We start from the raw sequence: 21,263 nt of genomic DNA, 5'->3' as shown, positions 1-21,263 counted from the left end.
AGAATTCATTAAATGAAGAGTTTAGGGAATACGTGAAGCAAGGATAATTATGATAAGAATAAAGTATTAATATTGTGTAATTATTACTTTAGTCCGAAAGGAAATAAGAGTTTTTGATTATAATGGGGTAGTTGAAAAAAAATATTTACCAGTGTCCTTTAATAAATATTTACCAAAATAGTATTTTTCTCATTTTCTTTACTTTTTAGTTTTCTTTTCAGTTTTTTATTTTATTTTATTTTAAATATCTTATTTTTCTTTTCTTTTTTTCTCTTTTATTCCACCTTTTTATATATTTTTTTAAATGACAACTATTATTTTAGTTTTTTTTTGTTTTTTTTTAATTTTAAATATCTTATTTTTCTTTGTTTTTTTTCTCTTTTATTCCACTTTTTTATTGTTTTTTATATATATTTTTTTTAAATGACTACTATTATTTTAGTTTTTTTTACCTTTTTTACAGTTTTTTTAAATAGCAGTTTTTTTAATCTTTTTTTATGTTTTTTTTTTAAATATCCTTTTTTCTTATATAACCTTTTTACAATCAAATTTTCGCCATCAAAAATTAAAAATACAATATAGAAAAATTCTCACTGTCAATCATATCTATAATAGAATTCATCTACAAAACAAACAAAAAATGATCAAAAAATGATCATGCGAATTTGTGATAGCAAGAAAAAAGAAACATAATGAAATGTTTGCAATCAATTCCATTTACAAAAAGATTAAAAAAAATAAAAAACGAGTTGTGATTTTCCATCTACAAAAGCAAATAAACAAAAACAAAAATTGATCAACAATTCGTCTTAACTAGATACATACTGAACTTACATAATAACCTCTCAAAATCCTTCACTAATGAAATTCAGGTATAGTACCTTTGATGGGAGAAGGGCAGGTGTTGTTCCAAATTAACTACCGATCAAATGCACTATTTCTTATCCAAATGGCCGATAAACTTCACTTCGGTCGTACGAAACAATTAATCAATCTTTAATAACTTATAAAACAAACAAATCAATAAAATAGTGTATATTAAAAAAAATCTATTCAAATTATAAGCTACATAAGTGATCTTATATTTTAATTGGTGGCATTTAATAAAGTATCGTAAATGGTAATAAAAGAAGCATAACTATTAACAATCAAGAGAGGTTAGAGTTCAAGCCATTTAGTCATCTGTGAAGGTAACAATATAAAGTAATGTAATAAAAGTAATTAATTTTATTACGTGTAAACATAGACTAGATCATGATATTTAAATTGTATCAAGAAAGGTTAGAGTTCAAGCCATTTAATTGGACACAGTGTCATGCAAGCTTAAAGCACTAGACCAAAAGAATCCAACACCTGCCCTTCTCCTACCAAAGGTACTATAGTGTATCAACATGTAGCTTTTAGTGTCATAGAGGGCAAAATAGTCTTTTCTTACAACATATGATGTCTAAATGCAGGCTGTTAGTTTTTGTACCAATCCTCAAAGAATAGCCCCAAAGAATTATGTCTATCTCTAGTGTTGTGTATCAGTATTTAGCTTCCATTTGGCCTCTTAACTAGATACATAATCAAGAAAAACAGAATGCAGAAGCAAAAAGCAAACAAAAAACTGAAGAATTGGAATCAAGAAAACAAGCAAGAAGAACCTTGAATGGAGCGAAGGGTGGAGGAGTTGCAGGTCACCGGCGACGGAGGAGGAGATGGCAGGCGACAGATGATGGTCGATGTGTGACGATACGAACGAACCGTTGCTGGAGCCCTAGTTGCGTGGACAGACGATACGGTCGACGTTTTCGATTTTTTTTCTCTTTTCTGTTCTCGTTCCAATCTTCCTGGGTAATTCCTGGGTGATCAGAAGACGTGTTTTTGGTTTTTTAAAAACAATAATTAGTTTTGAAATTAAAATAATACCATTTTGGTAAATATTTTTGAAAGAACCCTAAAATGATAAATATTTTTTCCATTAACTCTATTATGGTTAAAAACTCGAGGAAATAAGCAGCCAACGTGAAAGGTCATAAATAAGTTCAGGTGAGTACTTGGTGATTTTTCTCATTTTGGGATACATGGTAAATAAGAAAGTTTTATGCATATGTATATAAATGTTTTCAAGCATTATGTATAATATGAGTTTCTACTCTAATAAATGTATACCAATGCACTTGTGGTACCTCCTTCGCAAGTAAGCTCCGAACGGTTGTCCTATAAATGGGATCAAAGACTCTACCAGGAATGGTACCTCCTTCGCAAAGTAGTTATCAATAAACCAGAGATTCGTTATAGATTGATCCATTTGCGCAGAGTAACATTGTCTTTTATAGACCAAGGCAAGCAGGGTTAAATTAGTCAGATTTCTATTTTCATATATGATTATGCACTACATGTATCATTATAAATGGATTATTTTCCATAAAAGATTACTGCTGAAATAAAAAACAAAGATTTTGATCTGTCTAAAACCTAAGTAGCTCACGAGACCTTTTCGTCTTCCGTACTATATTTTATGCCATATATTTAAGAATCATGTTCGAAGATCTAGAAGGTCTTTTACGGATACTAATAACTAAAAGGCCTAAAAACGAGTATTGAGTCCGTTTAACATGGTTATGTTTGATATGAAGTTGTAATACCCACACCACGTCATCACTTTGAAACAAGAATTTTTTACAAAATCATATTTTTGTAAAACGACTTAAAGTTGTATAAATGTTTTGAAAACCATGGTAAATATATCATGTGAAAGTAGGGTGTTACTTGAGAGACTCAATTCCTTAGTTCAAAAGTTGAACAAGATCGATGAATAAACAATTGAGAAAGACTCAATTCCTTTTGTTTCAAAGGTTGCACACACATTTGTTATTTGGTTTATATATTACCAATGGATCAAAATTCGGATACACTTCCCGATGAACCAAAGCCATGTCATGATGAAAATTTATTGATATTTCCAGATAAACCAAAAACCATAATCTAACCCTAAAAGGCTAAAACAGACGAGAGAAACCATATCACACAACACAAATTGTACAAAGATGAATAAAATTGATCAGAAATCAACATATACACCAATCACCACACCTACTAACTATCCAGCTTCGAATTGTATTATAATGCAATCAAGATTGTCAAAAACTAGAATCCCCATTTTGTCCCTCCCCCTTTTCCTCATATATAAATAAATATAAGCCATCAAACCTGACTTCATTCCATTTCATACAACAAACCCCTACCTACTCTTCTTACTTCTTACTTCTTACTCAACTTCATCATCAAGGCCCTTGGCTTTTGGTTCTGTACACTTGAAAATCAAACAACACAACAGTCTTTCTTTTCCTTTTCCTTTTCCTTTTCCTTTTCCTTTTCCTTTGGTTAAAAGGAAGCTTCACTCCAAAAAGGCTTTGAGAGTAGTCCACCATGTTCACTCATACTTCCCTTGGATCTATAAAACAACGGTTTGCTCCTAACCGTCCTAAGCGGGCCCGACCTGTTCCCATGACTAATCGACGACCCCAAACCGACCCCACCATCGAAACTCGAAGCTGAAAACGCTCTGTTATCCATCTCTTCAAGTGGGCCTGAGCTATAATCCATTGTCATGAACGAAGAAGTTTGACCGTAAGTCAACCGAGGGGTGGCACCACCGCCGGCGTTCCACCAACTGCTGTCAGAAGGGACTTGATCGCCGCCCTTGAAGTCCGACTCCACCACTGAAGAATCCCTTTGTGTAGTACTGTCCCCACACACTTCATCTTTGTCGTTGTATATGAGCTTTAAGGCTTGGACTACTTCACCCATGAAAGGCCTTTGGGTTACCTCCGGGTGCACACACATGGATGCGATTGCTGCCACTTTTGCCATGTCATCGAAGTCGTAGGTCCCGAATAAACTCGGGTCCACTAACTGTTGTAGTCCTTCTCGGGTTGTGAGAAGCGGTCGGGCCCACGTCACGAGGTTTTCTTCACCTGGTGGTTGCGACATGTCCACGGGTTTTCTTCCGGAAAGAAGCTCCAGAAGCACAACACCATAACTGTACACGTCACTTTTCACTAGTAGATGCCCCGTCATCGCATATTCAGGTGCAACATAACTGCAGTACAGATTAAAACAAAAATGATTAAATAACAGATAATAAGAAGTAGATCTTAATCCAATTGCATATTTGAAAGAGAATAATATGGTACCCGAAAGTTCCCATGACACGGGTAGAAATATGACTACTCCCTTCTGTGGCTTCTCTTGCTAACCCAAAATCTGATACCTTGGGAGTAAAGTCATCTTCTAGAAGAACATTGCTGGCCTTAAAGTCACGATGAATTACACGCGGATTTGAATCTTCATGAAGATAAGCCAAACCTCTCGCTGCACCAAGAGCAATCTTCAACCTACCATCCCAATCAAGAGGCCCTCTCTCCTTATCCACACCTGAAGCATAATCCACATCACATATTACCAAATTTCATATAATATTACAATAATAATAATAATAATATTATTGACGTACCATGCAAATGAGACTCAACGCTGCCATTAGGAACGAGTTCATAAACCAAGCAGCGTGTGCGGCCTTCAATGCATATACCGATGAGTTTTACGAGGTTACGGTGATGTAAGCGGCTTAGCATCTCCACTTCTGCAATGAATTCCCGATCACCATTTTGGTTGTTATCTCTATTCAGTAATTTTACAGCAACTTCAGACCCATCTTCTATGATTCCATGATAAACACATCCAAATCCTCCTTCACCCAAGATCTTCTTGGAACTGAACTTTTCAGTTGCCTTGTCAAGTTCGGCTAGTGTGAAGGTTTTCACAGAGAGGAGGGAGGTAGGCATGGCAGAGACAATGGATAACGTGGAGTTTGAATATGGATCACCTGATAACATTGCTCCAAGTCCTACTTTTCACCAAATAATTATCATGGTATTGGTAACTAACTGTAATGATCAAAGTCAAACTAAGAAAGTGAAATGTATTATGGATATATATAGACTTACCACGTCTTTTGCTGGATGGGGTTGTGAAAACAGGACCCACAGCGTTTGATGATCTACCAACCCTTCTGTACTTTAAGAAGACAGAAATTGCTGCAAGGCAAACAACCAAGAGTACCACTGCAGATAAAGTAATAACAAAAATGGTTTTAGGGTTCATGCTCTGACTTTTTCCTACAAAAGTTGCAGTGAGAGGGATCTGTCTGTTTCCAGGACTTCCATTTGGTCCACTCCCGGGGTGATCTCCATCTCCGTATGGTGGTGAAGAAGGAAGCCCTGATACATACACATATAGTAACTTTATATAATTAGAAACCAAGTAGTAAAAAAAACAAGAGAAAGAGTAAAAAAGGAATCTTTACCTGGATAAGTGATATACACGACCTCATAATCTCCAAAAAGGGTTCTATTTAAAGAGAGTTTCTTGCGCCAAATCTTATCGTATGTGAGTAAAGCAGTGGTGTTATCGAATTTTTCTCCTAATGGAACTAAGTTTATATCGACTGCTGTTTTTTCTTGATTTTGACTATCGGCACTGGCGCCTGTTATGACCACTTGGCTTTGTGTTAAGTAAGTGCCTGTTGCAATCTCGATTTCAAGCTCATTCACAACGGGAAAGACCGCATACACGGAAACTTGTAAAAGCAGTCTGACTTTCATTGGAAAAACACAACCGCATGGTGATCCAATGGGAGTTGAAGTCAGTGGCTCAGAACAGGTTTGATCGCAACCTGTCAGATATCATTTTACAAATTATAGAAATTATGAAAAGTTAAATTATAGTTATGCAGCAGATAATGTATGATGATTCATGCCTGGTACAGGGGATGGAGATGGAGAGACTGCATGGGTGATCTTCCCATTACGGAAATGATGGTGATGTCGCCTTCTTGAGCTGCCAACAGGAGGGCTAGCAACAGGGCCTATTATATGTTATTTTATACAAAAAAAAAAAAAAAAATTAATACAATATTCAGTTAAAATAAATAATACTACACATGAATGATGAAGCCTGGCTACAAGTACCTTGAATTGTTGGAGAAGGAGAAGGAGCAGCAGGTACATTTGAAGGTTTTGTAAAGGCCACGGGTGGATGTATATGTGATGCTATAGATGGAATTGTTGCACTCATTGACATGAACCTCACTGAAAACAAAAAAGAAAGGATCGTTAGCTTAATGCAGTTGTTCTACTAATGTAACCTGATGTTTAAACAGTTTTGCAATTCATATGCCTTGGTTAACGTGGTAGCCAACATGTAACGCATGTTATATACAATTAAAATTTGATTTTACATTAGCACATTTCCAAATTTGAAACTATACCTTTGTGCTATTAGAGAAACAAAATAAGTAACTTATCATATGCATATCACCATTTCAGTAATATTGACATAGAGTATCTAAGTTTATGCAATCTTTGCATGATATTCATTTTGCAATAAGAGGTGGTTAAGCATGAAACAATTCATTCGTTAAGACTTAAGAAGACTTAAACAAGATGGAAAAAGGTATGGTATGGAAAGAGCAAAGATGATTACAAATTGTATTTTTCTAATCATAATATTTCCATCTTTGAAGAAGGAATGAAACTGATACCTTTGAGATGTTCAAAATCATGTTTCCTCACAAACAGAGGTTGGCTTGGCAGTAGAGAAGGAGATAAATTGATGTTCAGGAAAGGAATGCCTGGAAAGGAAGTAAACAAACTTTCCCAATTAGAGGACATAACATTCATTCTCATCAAATTAAAGAACAAAGGTCAAGTCACTACTGACTGTAACTAATAACCACTGCAAGGCTACACAAGAAATATCAAAACACAAAATGCTCATCAATCATTAACACATGTAGATGATGATACTTCACTCTTTTCCATCTAGTTATCAAACTAGTCAACAGTAATCTATAATAAACAACTATTACATTCTTCATCAAAAAAAAAAATCATTTATTTATAGGAACTTCAATTTTCAGTTAATACTTTCTCTTGCTTATACCGTATTTCCTGGATTACAACTCACATATGTTAGTTATTTATATCACTACGCGTTCGACAAATGCATGGTGCGCTTATTTCATCAGTTAAATACATGCAAACTTTTATGCGTATTAAAATACATGGAATTTCAAAGGCAACTAAATATCATCAGCCTACCAAATTAACATACTCATTGGATTGTGGATATTGCAATGTAGAATGGAAGGTGTTATCAAACAAACACACGTATAGAAAGTGCAATCTAAATAACCTCCAATAGTCTTTTTAGTAATCCAACTTTTCAACAACAAAAAAAACTTCTATAGAAAAATAGCAAATGGTAATAGTCAGGTTAATATACAATCAGTGCTGCCAATTGGATATACAGCATTGTCTTAACCCACAACCACCCTACAGGGATATTTAACCATGAAAACGATTATATATTCATATTGAAAAGAGGTGCATTTTGACTTTAAAAGTCAATTGGGTTACTGTAGCAATCAAAACTGATATTGAATTTCAAACCAAATGAATAATGTTGCTAGCCACATAAATCCTTATCACAAGTCGAGCACACCACATAGTACAATAATGATTTTTGTAAATTATTGATACAATCAACAACAATTGTGCAATTTATGCATTAGGCTGACACCAAATCGTAACCTACTCTTGTTCAAGGAAGTGAGGGTTCGAAGAGAATATACTATTCCCAAATTAAGCAGGTTCTCACGAAACATACAATAAGAACATATGATTATATCAAAACATATAAGCCACGATTTTCACTGAGAGATAAGTAATCAACTGTCGGCAGAGCCAAAGTGCAGTCATTTCGCGATTTCTATACACAGCTCTAGAATTCATTTGGCCATTTTTTCTTCGGCGCAACTCACCTAAGGACTAAGTAAAAGTATAGAACCCTAAATAATTAAAAAGGACAAAAAGAAAAGAAGCCAATTCTAGCTTTATTACCGTAACTAACTGTAGGAGAACCGAGAGTGAGAAGAGGAAAAATAAACAACAGCATCACAGTAGTAGACATTTTGTAATCGAACACATAAACACCATTGTCAAAACGCTAAAGCTTGATTTAACAATGCAACACTGAACTCCAAGCTAGGGTTTTGCTCTCTTAGTGAATTCCACCGACAAAGACCTCCGTCGAGTCCTTCAACAAAACGTAAATACACCATTATTCACTTCACTTCCAGAGTAATATCAAGTGAAAACTAAGCTCAAATACCGCAATGTAGATCCATAAAATGCGGCGAAAATCAGAAGCAAATGAGTTGTAGATACAGAAACCGAGTGAACTAGAGAAAGATACGGAGATCTAATGAAAAAAACAGTTGTTAGATCTTGAAGAGAATTGAACAAAAAGGGTTTTTAGAATGTGTTTTGCGTGTGTGTGTGAGAGAGATGACGAACAATAACAGCATTCGGCTGGAGGAAGAGGGATAGAAGAAGCAGGGAGATGAAAAGAGGGAGGGGTCTGCGAGTGATGTGGGGTCGATTTATTATTGCACGCTCCAGCTCTAGCAGGCTACATAATGAGTGTCTAACCGACGCGCTGTATTTAAGCGCGTGTATAAACTACTGAAAAGGAAAAGACTGAACGCGGATTAAAATAAAAGAATAGAAACCTCTTTTTTGTTTTTTGGGATAAATTGTTAATACACCTTTAAGACACTTTTGTTGACTTTAGTCTTCTATCGTGTAAGACTGTAAGTAAGATACCCTAATCGGTGGGATGTATTTTATGTATTGAATTATTTTATGACCAAAAACCGTTTAGTTAGATAGATATAATTAATTTTTTATTTTAAAGAAAGACATTGATTAAAGTAACCTAACGAGGCAGTTAACAAAAATATCGATCATTTGAATTATTTTTTATAAGATAACCCCATATTTTGGAACCAGATATTCTAGAGTATCATTTTGGATTTGAGATTTGGATAGTGTTTGAGATTTTATTTTGATTCTATTTTTAGATAAAATGACTTATTGACTGGTAATGATAGAAAATTGAGTTTTTAAAAAAAATATTTGGATTAATTTTTATCCTTGAAACAAATCAATAAGTTGTTTTTATAATGTTCGCCTTATCTTAAGGGTATTTTAAGGTAATATTGATTTTTATAAGTCAAAAGTCATTACGAGTTTATAAAGGTTACAAATTCTAACTTTTTAAAATCTTTTTTAAAGGTTAAAGAGAAGTTGTTTTAAAAGTTTTTTTCTTTTTTCCAAACAAGTTTTTTTGACTTGTTAGACTTTTTAAAATGTCAATAAGTCAATAAGTTACTTTGAGATGAAATACCAAACACCCTCTTGATCATTCCACACATAACTACATTTTTAATGAAGTCTAAATATCCACTCAAGTCACCATCATCTATGTTACACACCATATTTATTCAGCATCTCTTATAGTGGAAATTAGCAATGTCCTTGGTTGCATTAAATTATTTCCAAATGAACTTGTTTCGAAGAGATTGCTTGAGAGCACACCACATTTCAGATGCTTTATGTGGAGAAGGGTCGTTTGTAGCCACATATCTCTTATATGCAATCACTACAATGGTTAATTTGTGGTTAGGGGAAAATATCTATCGAGTTTGGCAAAAATTTGTTCCTCTTACGACGTTTCTAAAACCTAACAATGGAATATGACATATTACATCAGGCACTATATTGATGTATTAGTTTCCAGTGTTGTCATAAAAGGTGTTGGTAAAGAAATAACAACAATACCTTTATGATTTCCACTTTCAGGTGATGTTGAGGTCGTGTTAATTAGTGTTAATAGGGTGTTGAATGAATGTCACACTAATGAGAGTCTTGCAATGCTTACAGTAATGCATTTAATCTGGTGGAAATATCAATATTACTTCATAAGGTCAGATTGAGGTGTCACTATATCTCTTTTTCGGTAGAATTCTCATATAAACATGCATCGAGGTAGTATTTTTTTTTGGGGGGGGGGGGGGGGGGTGTATATGGTCCATGACTAGGTTCAACAAAGCGGCACTTTGGGACCACTTTTTTCTCTCGTATTGCACCCGCTTGTGCATAAGCTTAGAGACAAATGCAAGCTTTCATGCATGGTATCTTGATGATTTAACAGTCATTAGGGATCCAAAAAAAGTGACAAATGTTGGACATTATTAAAGAGATCGGTCTATAGTTGGATCTTGAACGGAATATCAAGAAAATAAATTTATTTTAGCCTTTATATGATGATAGAAAGCTTTGCAAGGGTTTGTTGTATATAAACATTAAGAGACGTTTATTAAGGTTGGAGCTTCTTTGGGGGGTGTTACCAATGTTGGTCTAACCGTACTTAGGGCACGGGCCAAAAGCAAAATTGAGGGCCCTCAGATAACAAAAATTAGGAGACAATTAGAACTTACCGAAGACATGACATTAGATATGAGAATATAGAGGCTTAGAATCAGGGTAATGGAGTAACTTTGGCGAATTATAGGGTCTAAATCTGTCACTTGTATGTGTTTGTACGGACTATGTTTTCTTTCTTTCTATTGCTTCCTTATTCTCTTTCAGCATGCATGATATATATATATATATATATATATATATATATATATATATATATATATATATATATGCTAAAGATTTATTGTGTTTTTGTACCTTGTCTTCGACCCACCACTTTTTGTCTCTTTTATCTCGGGATGACGTCTTTTACGTAGGGATATTTATGCAGGAACATTCAGAATGGACATGATTACCACTTTCGTTATTATTTTATATAGTGATTTGTATTCGTTTTATTTTGTTTTTGCGAAAAGTCTTCTACATAAGCAGTTTTCTCAACCTTATGGTTGGGTCGTCGACCATCCAACCTCTCCTTAACACATTTGTATGGGACTGGGGTAATATTATTGTTGTTTAAAAACATTAATGGCATGATCTTAATGATGTAGGAAATTTAAGCTTAGTTGGGTGAGATGGTTACTACACGCAAGCCTTACAATTTCTACTGTGTAATTAATTTTCTTTATCTAGATTCTTGTTGATGTTTATAAAGTTGTCGTTATAAAAAAAGCGCTTTAAAGACATTAATGACATGAACAAGGTCTAGTAAAGCACTTCAATGTATGTTGATCGATACTTATATGTGTAATCGGGTATGTATATTTCCAAAACACTTGTGACTTTTTTTGGTTCACATAGAATTGAAGGAATTCAAACCTATTACACATTTAGATAATAAAAATAAAATAGAATTGGAATGTCACCAATGATAATTAACACAATTACCATTTATAGATTTTGAAATTTATATATATTATAAATGGAGGTCGGTCAAAAATCATCCCCACAACCATAACCTTTTGATCTTTTTTTTTTTGTTCAATCTCAGTCACTCTAATTGCTTGTTTATGGTTACCTCTTCCCAAAACCTCTCCTGCATCATCTTCTTCTTCCTTAAGTGGTTGTTTGGATCAAGGAGGAAGTGGTTGTTTGGATCGAGGAATTGCGTGAGTTGGGAGTTAGGGAAAACTCCCAACTTTGGGTTCGTGTCTTCTTGGTGTCAGCTAGCTGGCTTTGGGAGGGGGACCCAGGGTGGGGTTCAAGTCATGATTCGAGTTCGGATGGAGAGTTGGTTAGGTGTGTGTTTGAATACGGACGACGTTCGGATTAATAGATTAGCGATAAGGCATTGGACGGCGGTAGTCGTAGCGTGGAAGTGTTGTAAGACTGCGAGGTAGCTGTAGCATTCACTAGTGGTCAGTTAGGATGGGAGTGTTGTAAGATTGCGGGGTAGCGTAGCATTTGGTCAGTTAGTGTGGGAGTGTTGTGAAAGATCTAGTATGATCAAGAATCATATTAAAATGATATTGCTAAATAACATATGATCCTAAGGTTCACACTAACAACAACTTTATACAATTGATTATTTATTAGAACTTGATTTTAATAAATATTCATAAACTCTTATAATAAATTGGGAAAATATTTATTTAGAGGAAATAATTATTTTACAATACAAGTAACACATTATTTCATAATGTATGAATTAATAAGTCATGTACAATATTTTGGACTAGTTGAGTCTTTTGTCTTTTGCCTAAAGACAGAAACTTGGAATCATGCAACTTGGTTGCACGATGAATGAGGAATTTCATATTTGGAAATTAGACAAATTCGTTGACAAAGTGTCAAGTGAAGGACTAGGAGATCGAGTACACAAAGTTGTGTGTTGATCAAGTCCACCATAAGAGTAACAAAGATATTCGTCATGATTTACTAAAGGTTTAGTAAATGTGATTATACTTACAAGATTAAGTGTAGTTCTAGATTGATTGAAAAATGTTTAAATCAATAGTAGAACGAATAAGAAGAACCAAGTAGACAAAAAGATAAAAGTTTCTCCATTCTAAGAAGAAGGGAGAGTAGCTTTTATGCTTTATGATAGGTCTTAATGATTAAGAACCATATCTCAATTGATCCTCTAAGTGAGTCTTAGTATAATTGTATGTTTAAGAAGAGGAATCAAGAATTGAAGAAATGGTTAAATCAAGAGGTCAATCATACTTCGTTCCAAAACAAGTCTTAGAGTTAAGATTGCGACATTGAGTGACAAGAATTAGAAAGGTTTGTAACATTCATCAAATGTGGAAAGTTGTGATGTCTTGAATAAGACAAAGACCAACTAGGACCAATTTATGAAGAGTTTTGATAAAAGCTACACTAACTCTTGAATATTTGTTTGTCAAGAAATTTTTATTGACAAAAGAATCTTATATGTCAAGGAGTCAGTGGGAGTATTAATGGTCTTGAAAAGTTTCAAGAACAAATCAAATAAACCTTATCGATCATCACTAGCACACGAGTTAAGGTTAACAACCTATCGTGATTGACATTATTTTGTTTCTGTGCTATTCCAATTGAGTTAATTATGCAAGTGAGCCCTATGAGTTCTCATTTGAATGCATAAAAGGCAAGGACCTTGATCAATGAAAAGTACATTGATAGGAAAAGGTGAGCTGCTTAACTACTTGGAAGACATGGTGGGCAGCTGAGCTACCATAAGGCAAGAAATCGAGATTAAGAAAGTTCGATCCATATGAGTTTGAATTTGTCGTAAACTTTGGTTTTGACAAATTCACATGGACAAGAACAAATACACCGTTTAAATCTAAGTGTCATAAGATTTCCTCCTTCATGAAAATGATTGTGAGGAAATGCTTTCACTAAGAAAGATTTTAAGAAGATAGTGATTGTAAAATTGCATTCTCGAATTCGATTATGGTTACGGTATCCCTTTCCATGATTTGAATTGTGAGGTTTGGCAATTAGTCTTAATTGTTTAGACACACATATGAACTATCTAAGGCAAAGGTGTATAACAGGCCTTGATAAAAGATTATCAAAGCATTAAGTATTAGAAACATAAATTTAAGAAATTCAATAAGCATTGTTTTTCTGAAAGTTTAGTTGTTTCTGAATACATGTCGAAGCTAGTGGGAGCATAAGTGTTATGTTTATAATAATCATCATGATAGTGGGAGCATAAAAGTTATGATTGTATGATTATTAAGGTACGTATTGCAAGTTGGCAATATTAATTATAGAAAACAAGAGTTATACCTTGCAAAGTCGTAAGGGTTGTAAAGTTGTTTTGCTATAATTAAGGGAGAGAATATTATGCTTCATTTCAAATCTAAAGGATTAGGTTGAGAAATGTTAATAAATTTACTCCAGGGTACATAGTGTTTTCTTAAAATTTCGATTATGATTACGGCATTCCTCTTCACAATTCGAATTTTGAGAACATAGCAAATAAAACATTATGCGTCGTGTCCCATACGCTTCGGGTATAGGATCGATTGCAAATGCTTTAATGTTTGACCATTCTAAAATTTTCCAAATGTCTAGCGCATTTAGAGGGAAAAGGGACTAGAATTGGTTTTGACTAAAATAATTAAATAACTATCAAAGGACATTCCAAAGTTCGACGATGAATGGTTGCTTGTGAGTAGTTGGAAGCATGGTATTGAATGGACCATATGGACATTATTATGAATAGAAAAGATTCTATTAAGAATGAGTTGTCATATGGAAAATATGGAAATGTTTTCATATTGGATGGACCATATCGACATCATTACGAATATATAAGATTCTATTAAGAATGAGTTGTCATATGGAAAATATGGAAGCGTGTCCATATTGGGAATTGAATATTGAAAAATCTATGTCTAGATTAGAAACTTTTATGCAAAAGGATGTTCAAAGGAATGTACTTTGAGTGAGAGACATCATATCTAAGGAATTGTCTTGTAACAATCTCCGATAAAAGACATTGTAATATCATTGGCAATAGTCTTGTGACTTTGGTGCAGTGACATTACGAAAGGATCATTGCATAAAATGTTAGAATCTAACATATTCTATAAGTGGCAAGAATTTGATATTCTTACACTTATGAAAAAGGATTTGGAGTTGTGAAATGAGAATGATTGGAAATGTGTTCAATTTGATCTATTTCACAAAAGTAAGAACCATAGGTAAACATTGTGTGCATGTTAAGAGCATGAGACAAGTGTAATAATTCAAGTAAGAAGTTGATTACCCGAAACGACAAATAATGAGTAATCGATATGGAGATAAATAAAAGGAGTTTTATTTATACTCAAAGGTTTGAGGCCATATGGGATTAGTATTATTCTTGTGTTTCACTTTGCATGTTTTGACTTCCAGAATAACTGAGTTTATTAAGAATAATCGAATTATTCGAACGGGCCACAGTCGTTCATATGTTGGAAGTAGGTATGAATGAAGACTGTCGTGAATTGGTGTGTGGAATGTCTAAAAGATTATTGGACATAAGCAAATGTTTGCTGCAACGTTCATGAGTGCTTATGAATATGATTTGAGCATTGGATTTAACCCACGCTCACTTGGATCACTCCATGAATTGTATCACGAGTGATTTGTGAGACGATAACATCTTATATTCTTGAAACCGAGATGTGTGAGTTGTATCTTGCGAATCGGTTGCACATTGATAATATGTAAACGCACTAGTAACTTGGTGTTATAAAACATATTGTTGTGTGTGATTCGGTGAGTGAGTGCAAGCAAGCATTGTATCAAAGTTCATCCGTTCATTTTATCCAAAGTAGGATAAAAGCGATATCTTTGGGCCCCTCGATGATTTTGTGATGACAAACATAAATGCTCGGCCGGGCTAGGGCTAATTTGATTTGTTCAATTAGTCAGTCGTCATAAATCGGGAATCGAGATATAGTACAAAGAGAATGATTTGAAATCATATCTCATATGATATCTAGAATGGAGGAATATATGATCCCTTATCTAAGGACACGCGTATCTGATAAGATCAGAGTTGACAGCGGCTTTGGAAAGCTACGATTGCAGATCAGGATCTGAAGTCATACGCAGAATAGTTATTAGACTTATCCAAGTGGGAGACTATTGGATTAGTGTCTAAGTCCATAACTATTTTGGTATGTACTTGACCCGATGGTGCATGGTCCTTTTGGGTTGCCTTCACCAAAGCAACTTGATAGGATGAATTATGGAGAGAAAGGATTAAATATGATTTATTAATATATTATGGGAATAATATATTAAAGGAGAAATCATATTGTTTAATTAATATTAGTCAATAATTAATTGGTAATTAGTTTTGTGACTAAAAGAGATTAATTAAACTTAAGGGACTGAAATTGTAATTGTAAGATAATTGCAATTTGGGCCATGGATTGCATTATATCATAAGGTGGATGAATTCTATGGGGGAAGCCCATATGAAATCGTCCAAGGCCTTAAGGAAAGGGATCCATGGGTTGCTTAGGGCTTAAGCAACCAAATTAGGGTTTCCTTGTTAGATAACCCTAATTGCCTCACTATATATAGATCCCTTAAGGACCAAAAACGTAGACAAGCTTCTTGCTAGGGTTTCACACGGGTTTTGGCAGCCTCCATCCTCTCTCCTCTTCATCCTCTTGCTTATGGTGTTTGTGAACCATTAGAGGAGTGACACTTGTGACTCTAAGCCTTCCAAAGTCAATACAAGGAGATTTGGGATTGTTATTGCTACATAACAATCAAGGTAATATTATAAACCTATTCTCATGATCAATATGATTACTTGAATGATAGAATTAGGGTTTATAGTCTTGGATAAATTGCATGTACAATAGAGAAACCTAGATCCGAGCATTAGGGTTTGTATCCACCTAATGGCTAACTCCCATCACGTGTCGTATCCACCTAATGGCTAACTCCCATCACTCAGAATCCCACAATGCACAAAGCAAGAAACATTCGGATAAGGGAAAATCTAACCATAACATACTCAAACAATCATATACACATAGGAAGAATCTGAACTAGCATGCAACATGAACTCATAAACTCAGGCATAACCTAAACATGCTATCCTACTACTGTCTAATCATCACTATCATGCAGCTCAAAAGCACAAATAAGAGGCACATAAGGCATCATCCCTAGATCCTTAGTCCTATTCTAGCATACTGTTCTATTATTTGATAATCATAACATAAACTTGTATGGGTATTTTGGGGTACTTACTTGAGCTCGGATGATTGCATGCACCACACCCCTTTTCTCTTTTCAAAGTTCTTTTCTTTCTGAATTATTTTTACTTTTCTAAAATTGTTTTCTTTCCCAAAACTCTCTTTTTACAAAACTGTCTTTTCATTTTGAAAACTTCTATACCAATTCCTCGGTTTGAGTTCATACACACCCGAGAGTATGTCTGAATCCCTCAAACCAAGGCTCTGATACCAACTTGTAACGTCCCAAAATTCAAGTCGAAAAATTTCTTTTAGTAAAACATTACTTTAAGCAAATTCATCATTTCAAAACATAAATAAAGTATTAGTTTCCAAAATACATGTTCGTTATCAGAGTAAACATTCCCAGGCTGTCTAAACTATAGTGTGTGCCATGCGATCACCCCGAGCTCCATCATCCGCTACCGGAAGTACCTGAAACCAAAACTGAAAACCGTAAGCACGAAGCTTAGTGAGTTCCCCACCCTACCACATACCATGCATAACCACATACTGCACATACTGGGCCACGCCCGCTAACCTGGGCCTCGCCCGCTACAACGGCCCCGCCGCTCCACGCCCCGCCTGGCTTCGAGCCCCGCTCGGATACAGATCTGTTTCACTTAGGCCTCGCCTGTCACAGGGCCTCGCCCACTAACATATAATAGCACGTAAACATATCACATCACATCACATAATCTAAACACATACTAACGGCTCTTGTCCTAAGGCCTCGCCTATCTCTGGGCCCTGCCCTTGTCCTGCTACTGATGAGTCATGGAACCCCGTCCATACTCCTGCTGATAGTGAGGTACGGGCCCTGCCCACCCTCACTCCTTCCCTAACTTGGGCCTCGCCCCTGCTTTGCTGCTACTGAGATGTGGAACACCATCCACACTCTGCTATTGGTGAGATACGGGACCTCGACCAAACTCACCTCCCTACCAGGAACATATAAGTATCACACAGACAACAAGTATAAACTATCACATAAACCATTCCTTGGGCACCCGCCCTCTATCATTGGACCTCGTCCCGAATATCATACTAGCATACTGTTCCTAGGGCTAACCCCCGGGTCTTCTACTCATAACTACATGGGCCGGCTTTGTGGCCGTAGACCCATTCATACAAAGGGAAACTCACCTGATACTGCTGAACTGCTGCTGCTAATCCCTTTGACCGCTACCTGACCACTGACTCCGAATTGTTGCTCCACTAGCTCCCCGAGCTACCAATATCAACATAACACCTAGTCTAACTGACCTTCAAAGGTCAACTAAGTCAACTCTTGCCAAAGTCAAAGTCCTGGTCAAAGTCAACCTCCCAGGTCAACCCTACTCGCCGAGTCACCCTATTGACTCGCCGAGCTCATATGTTCAGAGTCCTTCTATTCGCGACTCGACTCGCCGAGTCTACCGATTACCGAGTCCTGACCCGTCCAACTCACCGAGTCTCCATTCGACTCACTGATTCGAGTCTCAACTCGAAGGGTTTGGGGTTTCGCGACCTGACTCGCCGAGTCCAAGAACAGACTCGCTGAGTCCAAGACAATCTTCATCCAACTCGCCGAGTTCATGCCCAACTTCATCCGACTCGACGAGCTGTTCATCCCACTCGTCGAGTTCCTCCTCATCTTCAAGCTACTCGCCGAGTCCATCCGGTCCTTCATATATGCAGAGGACTTTTGAGTCATGCAGGGACTCAAATCTGTAGATCTACCCTTCCCAAGCCTATTCCTCACGTAAAGTTGCAAACTTTACGTGTAGAGAAGGAGATCTAAGCAAAATACACCATAAACTAGGGTTTAAGGCAAGGAGGCTCCATAATCAACTCAAGGGCTGCTACTTTATGCTTCTCAAGACCATAATGTGCTTAGATCTGAAGTAGCAACTTCAGATCTGGCTTCTAACTCAAAATAATAACATTATGGCTAAAAAGCCCCAGCAACCACACATAGATCTAGGTGCAAAAAGGGTCCAGGAACTAGTTTATTACCTCCAAATGCTCAGAATGAACTCACAATCCCAGATCTATAGTCCCTTCTTGCTCCTCCAAGCTTTAATGCACCTTCCAAGGCAACAAATGGCTCAATCAAAGGATATGACGGCTAGGCTTTGGTATCCAAGGCTAAAGAGGCTATAAGGAACCCTAGGAAGAAGATTAAGACGTTTATATAGGCTCCAAGTCCCGAATTTAGGGTTTTCCACGCACAGACCAGACTCGCCGAGTCACCTTGGCCGACTCGCCGAGTCGGTCACTTACTCCTCGACCCGGATCCCGCTCGGACTCGCCGAGTTCCTCCTTGGACTCGCCGAGTCGCCCCTTAAAATTAAGGTTTTCTTTCCTTTCTTGGCCTTCAAAACTTTGGGTGTTACACATTGACTCCTCTTCATGGCTATATAAAGGATGCACTCTTGCAACCTTTCTTCTTGCACCATTATTGCGTAAAACCGTGAGCATCTCTTCCCTTCTTCATCTTCTCTCTAAAGTCTTGCACTTTGAAGATATAAGTTGCTTCCATCCTCTCTTTAAGTCATACACTTGTTTTTTTACTTAAAGCTTAAGAGTTGTAACTAGCATTACATCAAGTTGGTACTTTGTTGGTGTCTCAAGGATTCATCCTCACTCTATTAACTTCCATGCCTCCCATAGAGGACTCAAAGTGCTTCAAAGGTTGTTACCACTTCTTCTTTCTATGGTTGTGTTTTAAATCTTTCTTTCACTTGTAAGATGATCCTTGGTGGGTGATAAAATATTTATGTTATTTTATAAAACTCAAGTCTTCCGCTTGCCATTATTTGTAGTTTTTGAAACTAAGTTTTAGAATAAAACCCAACAATTGGTATCATAGGCTGATAGTTTCGTTTTTATTACTTCTTTTCATAGTTTATTTTTAGTTAAAACCACCTCATTTTAGTTAATCTTCACGCATATTTTCTCTTTTTGTTATTTTTCTCCTTTACCGGGTGCTTTCTAGTCTTTTGAGCTTATTTGCAGGATTTACCGAAGACTATTTGTTATTGGAGGTTTGGAAGGAGTGCGGGACGACGAGAATTCGAGCTATAGAAGATTAAAGGAGCATTGGAGCATCTTGGAAGAGTTTGGAAGACATAATTGGGCTATCAAGAACTTGCACAAACGGGCTGGACCATAGACGAGAAGAGTAATGTAGAAGTGCCAATTAAATGGGCCAAAAATCCCATTCAGCAGAATCCACGCAGTCCGCGTGGATTTACAAATGGTCCGCGTGGATCGCACTGTGAAGAACCCGAATTTTAACCTTTTGCCTCTATATGGGGAAAGTTGGTGGAATACTTTTGGGCAACTTTTGGATCCGATTTTTGACCACTTTTACTGAAGTTTTGAGAGGGTTTTTCATCATGAAGACTTGAAGAAACAAACACTTTTTCTCTCTAGAAGATTAGAAGATTTGTGGATTTCCTTCGTCTTTCATCTTGAACAATGTTTGGTATCTCTAATTTCTCTTGTTTTTGTTTAATCATAGCCATGCTAGGCTAGATTTATGATTTGGTTGACTTGGATGTAATTGCTTGAATGTTTTGGTTATTTTGAAGAACTCCAAGAACTTGTGTTGAACATCTATGATTATATTTTCTATGAAAATTTCCTTCATGTTTATATATCTCTAGTCATGAATATTGATATATGAATGTTATCTTTGTTGGTTAAATTCTTGGCTAAGTAATGGGTCTTCAATTTAACAAGCAACAATTAGTTTAAATGTTTGTTTTCATTTCATTTAGACTAAGAAAATATTTTCTCCATAGTGGTAATGAAAGCAATAGATTACTCTTTGGATTTTGTGACTCTTAAAACCCAATGCTAATTGATTTTCACAAAATTACATGCTTCATTAGTTTTGTGACTTTGATTTAGGAAATGTGCTATGAGCTTCTATAGTCATTTTAATACAAAAGAAGAGTTGAGGCAAGTTATGCTTATAAATAATTGCTATAGCCAAATTAGATTATAAACACAAGTATTGCACCTTGGTATTCTCATGATTATTTAACCAAATGTTCAAGTAATGAAAGTCTAAAGTCAACCATCTTTCTCCTATTGATTTTACATCAAACTTTTCTTTTGTTGAACCGTGTTTTTAAATGTTAATGTAATTCTAGTTTTATTTTAAACATCTTAAAAGATCAAAATCCCTCAATTTTATTTTATTTTAGTTTTACAAGTGTTTGTACACCAAGATTATCATAGAAGTAACAAATTGAACCAATCTCCGTGGATACGATCCCTTTACCACTATACACTATTTTAGTGTGTAATATTTAGGGTATTTATTTTGTTGGCCTCGACAACCACCATAGCCACCTTGCAAGTTTGGTTAGATTTTTTTATTTATGGAAATCTTAGTTTTTGGAGAATATGGATAACTTGTTTTTGTATTAAAAAAAAGTCCATACATATTTTCTTTGACAACTTTCTAATTGTTATCTTATGTGACAAAACTTACATGCATTTTTGTCATTTAAAGTTATCTTAGAAAAACAAAGGTTGTTTTTGTTTATATGTGTTTTAGAGTGCATAAACAAGCCTTGGACCATTTGTGTTGTTGTTAGTGTGATTTGGTTGAAAATAATTTGTAATATTCTTTTATTCATAAAGTATGTAATAAAAGTAGCTAGTTTTTATTTTTGTTATTTTTATAGATTAGTTTTAGAGTAGATTTATT

The 21,263-nt window shown here is 35.6% G+C and overlaps 1 protein-coding gene across 2 annotated transcripts; it reads right to left on the bottom strand.

Annotated features, from left to right (window-relative positions):
* Positions 1-3,022: 3,022 nt before the first annotated feature.
* On the bottom strand, positions 3,023-8,484 carry LOC111881192 (receptor-like serine/threonine-protein kinase ALE2). 2 transcript variants are annotated; one of them, XM_052767154.1, is made up of 9 exons: positions 7,950-8,484; positions 6,590-6,679; positions 6,018-6,137; positions 5,807-5,914; positions 5,354-5,722; positions 4,995-5,267; positions 4,502-4,897; positions 4,182-4,422; positions 3,023-4,087 (listed from the first exon to the last, which is right to left on the bottom strand). In XM_052767154.1, exons 1-9 carry the CDS (start codon positions 8,017-8,019, stop codon positions 3,370-3,372), a joined length of 2,385 nt encoding a protein of 794 aa, XP_052623114.1. In that variant the 5' UTR covers positions 8,020-8,484; the 3' UTR covers positions 3,023-3,369. The 2 variants fall into 2 exon arrangements, with proteins under 2 accessions (XP_052623114.1, XP_052623115.1); XM_052767155.1 differs by having other exon boundaries at positions 4,502-4,894; positions 7,950-8,483.
* Positions 8,485-21,263: the final 12,779 nt, after the last annotated feature.

This window comes from Lactuca sativa, chromosome 9 (genome assembly GCF_002870075.4).
Source record: "Lactuca sativa cultivar Salinas chromosome 9, Lsat_Salinas_v11, whole genome shotgun sequence".
In the NCBI taxonomy this organism is placed as follows: Eukaryota; Viridiplantae; Streptophyta; class Magnoliopsida; order Asterales; family Asteraceae; genus Lactuca; species Lactuca sativa.
Note: the sequence above shows the minus strand (reverse complement) of the source record. Positions and strands in the feature narration are given on the sequence as shown.

What these genes read in the sequence shown, in the direction of transcription:
- LOC111881192 (XM_052767154.1), bottom strand. Translation starts at nt 8,019, where the DNA reads ATGTCTACTACTGTGATGCTGTTGTTTATTTTTCCTCTTCTCACTCTC. An exon ending in CGTGTATATCACTTATCCAG is followed by an intron (nt 5,268 to 5,353) that starts GTAAAGATTCCT and finishes TGTATGTATCAG; the next exon opens with GGCTTCCTTCTTCACCACCA. An exon ending in CGTTGAGTCTCATTTGCATG is followed by an intron (nt 4,423 to 4,501) that starts GTACGTCAATAA and finishes ATTATGCTTCAG; the next exon opens with GTGTGGATAAGGAGAGAGGG.